The sequence below is a fragment of the Nuphar pumila genome, chromosome 15, assembly GCF_984573655.1.
Source record: "Nuphar pumila chromosome 15, dmNupPumi1.hap1.1, whole genome shotgun sequence".
Lineage (NCBI taxonomy): Eukaryota > Viridiplantae > Streptophyta > Magnoliopsida > Nymphaeales > Nymphaeaceae > Nuphar > Nuphar pumila.
In genome coordinates, this window is record NC_143263.1 from 21151294 (window position 1) to 21160180 (window position 8887).

The 8887-nt window shown below is 40.5% G+C and overlaps 1 protein-coding gene across 1 annotated transcript in view; it reads right to left on the minus strand.

The window, feature by feature from the left end:
• LOC149814757 (amino-terminal glutamine amidohydrolase) overlaps window positions 1–8605 on the minus strand; it is a 54376-nt gene extending 45771 nt beyond the window's left edge. The window contains exon 1 of the mRNA XM_089989885.1: window positions 8476–8605. Coding sequence (XP_089846011.1) covers window positions 8476–8567 — 92 coding nt within the window. The 5' untranslated portion in view covers window positions 8568–8605. The remainder of the gene's footprint in view (window positions 1–8475) is intronic.
• Window positions 8606–8887: the final 282 nt, after the last annotated feature.

The window sequence follows — 8887 nt, forward strand, 5'->3', positions numbered from 1 at the left end:
GCCCGTTCTCAGGCCAGGTGCCAATACTCCACCTACGATGTTGAGTTCTATGCCGTTGTCCAAGCCCTTCGTTATTGGAGACATTATCTCATTTATAAGGAATTTGTCTTGTACACGGACCATGAGGCATTGAAGTATCTGAACAGCCAGAAAAAGTTCAGTGTTCGTCATGCCAAGTGGGTCAGCTTCTTGCAAGAGTACACCTTTTCGCTTCGGCATCAATCGGGTACCCTGAACAAGGTGGCTGACGCTCTCAGTAGGAAGAACAGCCTTCTGATGACAATGTCGGTACAGGTCATTGGTTTTGAGCAATGCAAAGAGTTATACCCTACGGACCCTGATTTTCACAAAGTCTGGGAAGGGTGCACCTCTTCAGATCGCAACCTCGACCCCCGTTTTTGTATTCATAATGGTTACCTCTTCCGTGGTAACCAATTATGTGTACCCAATTTCTCCCTTAGACTTCAGTTGATTTCTGAATTACATGAAGGAGGGTTAGCAGGGCATTTCGGGCATGATAAGACGTTCGCTCTCTTAGATGAACGATACTTTTGGCCCAAAATGCGCAAAGATGTTGTCAAGTTTATCCAAGGCTGTCATGTGTGTCAAGTGTCCAAGGGTCATCGTCAGAATAGTGGTCTGTACACCCCGTTACCCATTCCTGAACGACCGTGGGAGCATGTATCCATGGATTTTATCGTGGGCCTTCCCCGTACACCACGTCGTTTTGATTCAATTTTAGTAGTTGTTGACCGGTTCTCCAAAATGGCTATCTTTGTTCCGTGCAAGCGCACCACCGATGCCTCTTTAGTCGCCTCATATTATTTCAAGGATGTTGCCCGTTTCCACGGTCTACCTCACACAATCACTTTCGATCGCGACACGCATTTTATGAGCCACTTTTGGAAATTGTTATGGGCCCTGTTGAAAACTAAGCTTCAGTTCAGTAGTGCGTATCATCCCCAGACTGATGGCCAAACCGAAGTCGTGAACCGTACCTTAGGAAATTTGTTACGGAGTCTAGTGGGTGAAAATGTCAAAACTTGGGATCTCGTATTGCCCCAAGCCGAGTTCGCCTATAACAACTCCATTAACCGTTCTACTGGTAAATCTCTGTTCCAAGTAGTGTATGGTCGGTCTCCCACCCATGTCGTTGACCTAGCCCCTGTGTCAGATCTCTCAGCTCCAGCTTCGGATGCCTTTGATGTCGTTGAGTATATGCGTGACGTTCACAGACAAGTTCGGGCCAAACTTGTTGAAAGCTATGAGACCTACAAAGCTTTCGTAGATCAGGGTCGTCGTGATGTCCATTTCGAGGTCGGTCAACTTGTCTGGGTGTATCTGCGTCCAGAGCGTTTTCCTGTAGGCACCTATAGCAAATTGAGTCCTAAGAAGTATGGCCATTTTAGGATCCTTCAGCGATTGGGTTCGAATGCTTACCTCCTTGAGCTGCCCGATGATTGACATATTTCCCCTATTTTCAACGTGGTTGATCTATATGCTTACTGTGGCAACAACAAGTCGACAGAGCCAACTTCTTCCCAACCAAGGGAGAATGATGCAGGGCAGGACCCGATTGGGTCCATCGTGCCACTCGATCCACCACAAAGGGCAGATGAAGGACCACGCGAATATGACTCACTTGCAGGGACGGAGCCACGACGCAGGGAGGTACCCCTGCGCACCTACGTCAGGCGTGGTGGAGCTCGCACGCCCCAGAACCAGCTGCAAAGAGATACTGACCCGGATCGTGGGTCGGATCCAAATCGGGACCCACGACCCGGTCCAGTAAACAGTCTTTAAAAAGCCCTGCCTAGGGTTGCGTGAATCAGAGAAGATTGAAAAGCTCCAGCCGCCTTCTTTCCTGCAGTTTTTTCCCTATTCTTTACTTGCTTGTTGTTTTTCCTTTATGTTTCTTTACTGTTTATTGCATATTCCCATTGTTTATTGAACATTTCTGAGTTAATAAAGAAGTTCAGCCACACCGATTCACGGTGGGCCATTATTTTCTCTCCTCCTCCAACGTGGACTGCATCAGAAACTATATCAAATAGGCAATGTGGTAGGTTACTCGATGTAGGGTACCTGGGATATTAAGACATGGATGCAATATCAATTGCGCATATGTGAGGTAAGTTAATAAAACCTCGAAGGAAAAGAATATATATATATATATATAAATCACAATAATAACAGATAACCCATTCAGTCTTGGGCTTACCTGCAAAGGGTAAGTGGTACAAAACTCTGAGGACATTCTAGTTATGCTCTGAGTGGCAATGGCTCGGTCAGTCCCCAGACCTTGGAGTTAGGGGACCGGACTACCAATTTTATCCCTGCACAAGTTTAGTATGCATCATGTTTTGGGTTTGGCCTTTGTGGTTCTCTCTTGGTTTAAGTGTCGTCCCTTTGGATTTCAGTTTCAATTAGATTACTCGAGTTGTCAAAATATTTAGAATAATGAACCCCCGAGTAGTCTTTTCTGTTACGGTTACAGTGGATCTGCGTGTACCTACATGAAAATTAACAAGATGAACAATTATTAAATTTGTGTAAAATGATTTTATTGAATTAATATTCACTTTGATAATGTGACTCCTGTCTATCAAGTGTATACTTGTCCGGATGTTACTGAATGGATGTATCTTGTTGTAAGTTTTCTTAAACTGATTTAGGTAGAAATGCATTGCATATGACTGATGTATGAATGTATGTTGGTGCATACTTGTTACTGAGTACACACCTATTTTTTCGATATTTCTACTGTTCAGACTGGTTGTAGTCTGACTCTACTATTTAAACATTTCAGGTGAGGAATAGAAAGTGCAGAGCGGTTGTGGAATGTTGTAGGAGTGCCTTAATGCATGAATTTTTTATATTCCCGTGATAGCTTTTGGATAATTTAATCATTTGCATTTGAACTCATTGTAATGAACTTATAAAAAAAATTTATGTTAAACTCTAGTAAATATGTTGAATGATATCTTTGGTAGCCTAAGACGTTTAACCCAAACCAAACTTATTACTTCCATTGTGTTTCAAAAAAAAAAATTTGTCACATTTTTGGGTTAAAGTTTCGGGGTGTTACAACTGGTGATAGTGATGAGGGACAACGATTGTCCCCAGGGTTCTTGGTCGAGCAGGTATGGCGGTTGATGATGATGTTGGTGGTGGTGCCGATGGATGTGAGGATGAGACCCTTACTGGTGCTTGCAAGTCGGGGGCGCATTCTTGGGCCCAAGTGTTGGGATGTGCTTCGATCCTCCCCAACCCGAACTTGCCACCACTCTTGGAGGTTAAAGGTAAGAGGTTTATTCACATCCTACAGAATTTTTACGATGAAAAAAGAAAATCCTTCTCGCATTGCTTTGTCTATAAGTGGGATACGAAGTCGATGGAGAGGGAGTTTTATGTGCGGGAACTCTGTAGGTTATGGAATTTGGGTTCGAAGCCGGTCTTTTATGTGTTGCCTGATAGTGAGTTCTTGGTTCGGTTCAGCAGCCATATGTTGTTAGTGATGCGTCGTGGGCCTTGGAGTGTTGCTGGTCAGACTCTTTTAAGGGAACCATGGGATGGAATTGGTATCCGTAAATTCCATGGTTTGTGTTCTGTCCCAGTTTGGGTGAGGGTCTTTGGTCTTCCCCCTGCGATATGGTGCAATAATATATTTTGTTTAATCGTGAAAGTGATTGACGGAAAATTGATTGTGGTTGATGGACTGCCTCTCAAGTTTGTTTCCACTTTGCCAGGATTTTAGTGGAAATGCAAGTGAATGTCGAGCAACCGAATTTGATTCCTATTACTTTGGGAGACTCCTTTGCAGGAGATCTTCCTTTTGAATTCAAGTCTGGTACGTGTGTGTGAGGTATGTAAGGCTCGGACTCATGATTCTTCCAACTGCCTGCAGAAGAAAGCAAAGTCTACCATTAATGCAAATGCCAAGCACAATGGTTGGTAACAGGTCTCCAAAAAGAAGGTAGCCCAAGTCTGGGTTCCCAAGGCTGTTTCGGGGAGGACCAATTCGTTTGAAGTCTGTCATAACTTGGAAAAGAGCTCGAAGGAGGCTGTTGATAGGGGTGTAAGTGTGCTGCAGGAGCCCCCAAAACTTGATCCGGCTAGTGGACGCAAAACTCAGGGTGAGATGAAGTTGGCTTCTGAGGGAGAGAATCTGGAAGATGTGCTTGCTGGTTCAGACTTGGAGCCGTGTGAAGGTAACTCTATCAAGACACCTGCAGGTGTGGCTGTTGACCATGGGGAGGCTGGCAGCAGCCTTGAAGTCCGCCAATGGTTGATCAGCTTGGGGATGTCAACATTATTCCTTATCAGCTACCTGAGAAAATCCCTTCTTCCCATGACAGCGTCGTAGTGCTGGCTGAGAAAACGGTTTGTGTGGAGGGTTGTTCTCGTGGTCCGGGTGATAGTTTGGACCGGGCAGATGAGGTTTCTAAGGAACCTGTTAATCCTCAATGTCCTAGCTCTAAGGATGTTGTCGAGACTGATATAGAAGATCCAGGTGTTGTTCCAGTGGTCGTGGTTGAGGAGAAGGTGACTACCAAATCTAAGAAGTCGGGCAGACCGAAAAAAGGTAGCTCTTCCGAGCATCCTACGGTGGTGGGTAACATAAACCTTCGGCCTCGTGGAGGAGTAGGAGGCAAATCTAAACCCACTTCTCAATGAAGATTTTATCATGGAATGTAAGAGGATTTGTTAAGGCCTCAACTCATAGAGAGTTGCAGAACTCTATTCGCTCTCTTAGACCGAAGATGATGTTCATCATCGAATCGATGATTTCGCTCAAGAGGTTCAACTCTCTGAAATTTTAATCTTGTTCATGATGCTTCAAATGAGGATGAGTGTATGTATATTATGTGTTTCTGGGATCCTTTGAGAATAGATTGTTCTAAAATCCATGTGAATGATGGGTTTATTTGGTGTTCGGTGGTGGATAGAATTAAGAATAAAAAGTTCATGATGGCTAGTTTGTATTTAAGTAATCATTATGGGTAACGATTATAACAGTTCAATGCTTTGTTGGCATGGCAAGAATGAAAGCAAATGTTCAGTCGTGGGTCATTATTGGGGACTTTAATTGTGTTCTTAATGCAGAAGAGAAGATTGGGTTGGCCTCCAAATATCCACTATGTAGGTCGCTTTCGAGATTTTATTTGAGATTTTATTTCAGCAAGGTGTCTGTTTGAGATTGGTGATCCTAAAGATAGATATACTTGGATTAACAATCAGAAAGGTAGATCTAATGTCCAATGTAAACTTGATAGGTGCTTTGTAAAGTATCAATGGTTTGATGATGTGGGTATCGATAGTACTTTGAAAGTATTTCTTAGATTTGTTACAGATCATAGCAAGCTGATTTTTTACTTTGAGGCGGTGGTGAACCAGAGGAAGAGATACCAGTTTAAATTTTATTTTTGGTGGTTGTTTGAACCCGAATGCATTAATATTATTTCAGATAGATAGAATTCTACATAATTTGACTGCCCTATGATTCGGGTACTCAATAAGCTTGATGAGGTGAAAGCTAAGTTATCATTTTGGAGAAAAACTAAGATAGGGAAATTTGAGGAGAGAATAGTTGTTTTGCGGGATCATCTCCTTGCGGTGAAGCAGAGGATGAATTGCCCAAATCCGGCCTTTGAGGATGTTGAGCAAGCGATTGCTCTAAAGCAAGATTTGGAGAAGGATTTACTCCAATAGGAGTCCCATTGGAGACAGAAATCGCGTGTTCAGTATAGATAATGCAACAAACATTAAGCAGTAGGCAGGGAGCTTGCATATAGATATGGAACTTTCTTTTGGACTCCTGCAGCCTACTGCATAGACCTCACGCTTGAGGACATTGAGAACATGGACTGACAAAAAGAAGCTATTATTACAAAGTTTATCTATAATCATGTGTGGGTCTTAAGTTTGATGAAAAAGCATATGCAGAGGGATGAATTGATTTGTAGTGCAGTCATTAGATTTAGTATGAGCATATTTACAGTGCAAAGCAAAGTGAAAAAAAAGAATTGCATTGAAGAGATGTTTTCCTCAAATGAATAGGCAGCATATCCATATGTACAAAAAAGAAAACCAAAAGAAATTGTAGATATTGTTTTCAAGAGAAATTTGTAGGAGTCGTGTGAAATTGTTGCATATCACTATGCCTTTGGTTAAGGTGCACAAGATGATAGATAATAAAAATAAACCAGCCATGGTAATCCCTATAAGGATATAGACAAAGCAAATGAGGCCATTAAAGATCATTTAAGGAGAGAAAAGAATCTATACATGCCTATATGGCTAATAACAAATGAGAGATAGATCTGGCAAATTCACCATCCTCTTCATGCCACAACCTATTATTTGAATCTTGCTTTGAGATATCCAACTGATTTCATACTTGACATAGAGGACAACAAAGGCCATTAGACTGCATTGAAAGGTTAGTTATGAGATGTAGGGTGAAATTTATAGAGAGATGGAGATATATGACAAATGCTCTTTGTGGTATGGAAAGACAAGGAGCAGTAAGAAGCCAGATCACAACGTGTCCAGGTAATCTAGTTCACCTTTTATATTTTAATTTAATTTCTTTCTTTGCTTAGAGTATTATGTTGTTCTCCTATATTGCTTAGTAGTGCAGTAGGTTTGGGAGTGATACTCGCAACTTGAAGGCCTTGGCAGTCCAAATTTTGAGCCAGACTTATAGTGCAAGAGGATGCAAACACAATTGGAGTATCATGAAGCAAATTCACACAAAGAGAAGGAATCAATCTGAACGCAAAAGGCGCAATGACCGCATATTTGTTCGATATAATTTGTGGCTGAGAGAGAGGCATTATGAAATTCTTCTTTTGACATTTTTACATATATGTTTTAAAAAATAGGATACCAAAAAGGACTCACTATTAATATCTTATTTTTCAAGGCAACTACAAAAATTATCCGCACAAAAGCACAAGGAGCAAATTGATCCTATTAGTATAGAGAATTTTGATGTGTTAGATGGATGGGGTTGGAGAAAAGCCTAACATACTGACTGAAGAAAGCGTTGAGTGGATAAATTTGGAAGGGGTGATAGTGGTGGAGGACAAGGAGAATGCATATGTGGGAGATGATACCAATGAGAAGGGAGATGAAGAAGAAGAAGATGATGATAATGATGATTGATATGATCTTGTATTTTGTTTGAATTTTAAAAAACTTGGTTGTAAAGAAACATTTTGGCTATTGTATAAGCATATGTAACTTATATTGTTTTGTGAGTTTTATGAGTTGTGATTGATTAGATTGTTTTCTTTGATGATACTCATAGGATTAGATAATTTGCATTCCTCTTAATGTCATTAATCGCTTATTATCTTGGTTCTTAGGCATTTGATGTTTTATGTGGTTGATTATTATTTGTTATCTGATATTTTGGCTTGGTTTTGTAGTTAGTAGCACTGTTTCTTGCACTCTAAATTCTTTTTAATTTTCTTTTTTTTTATTTAAAATTTTTAAGAAATTGTTTATGATTTTTATGATACGTTAAGATATATTACCATATGATACTCATTTTTAACATTTCTGATATGGATTACAATTCAAATTTTACAACCTTGCGACAAACTTATTGAAACATATGATTGCATGAGATTGGCAGAAGATTTTTTTTTATTTTGATCAAGTACCACAAAGCATCGACTTTGACAGAAATTTCACACAACCATCTTTGCAATATCATACCCACTTTCACAAGAGCAAAAATCATGATTTGAATTAGTTTTGGGAGCATTAAAATGCATGTAAAAAGCTGTTGATTGCCTATATGTGAAATTCATTGACATAGGGTTAGAATTTACAGGCACCCATCTCCTCTGCACCAAGAAGAAGGGATCCGTACCTTGTCTAAATTCCAAAAAATACTGATTAATTGAATTCATCAGCATGACCTAGAATTCTACGGATACCATTTTACCTAATTTTAGAAAAGAAAAGGACTAACTGAATTCATCAATATGGCTAGAGTTCATAAGCACCCATATCTTGTGTAGGTCAAGAAAAAGTTCACTAAATTGCCAGTAACCATAATTAGTCGAGAAAATAGTACAGCCTTGAATTTCAGCTAACCATATTCTCTAATTTCAGGAAAAGAACCATGATTACTCAACAAATGTCAATACAGAATAGAATTTTACAGACATGCATCACTTCTGAGTCAAGAAGAAACAGGTACCGTCTTCTATGAGTTGCTAACAACGATGACTAGTCCATAAATCAACGTGGGATAAAATTCACGGGTACCCATCTTCTCTAACTTCATAAAAGAAGCGATGCTTACTCAAAAATATCAATATGGGCTGGAGTTTTACACAGGCACCCCATCACCTCTACATCAAGGAAACATCTTCCTTAAAATGCTAAAGAGGAAAAGCTACGACGAGCCCAACAGAAGGCGAATTGATTCAAGAGACAAGGATGAGAGGGACGAACCAATAGCAAGGGGTGTGAGCGAAATCATCACGTGCGAGCGACGGCCGACTAAGGGTCGCAGCGGAGGGAGAGGCAGAAGCAGAGAGCGCCATGCGATGCGCCGCCCCAACTCAGTCCTCCTTGGGCTATGGCCCCCAAGTTTGCTTGAACTCCTTTCACATGCTTCATTTGGCTCTCTCTCTCGCGCGCGCGCGCGCGCGCAAGGAGGTATGGACACGAGGATACGGAGTAGTTTTTTTTTTAATTAGACACGAGAACACAGATTTTTTTAATTTTTAATCAATAAAAACTATTTTTTGATATTTTAGTATTAAAAATGCATTTTTATTGAAAAAATATTTTAAAATATTAAACAATATTATAAAATCGACTGTACGTATCAGTGTCCGTATGCACGTCTGAGTGTGTCTGC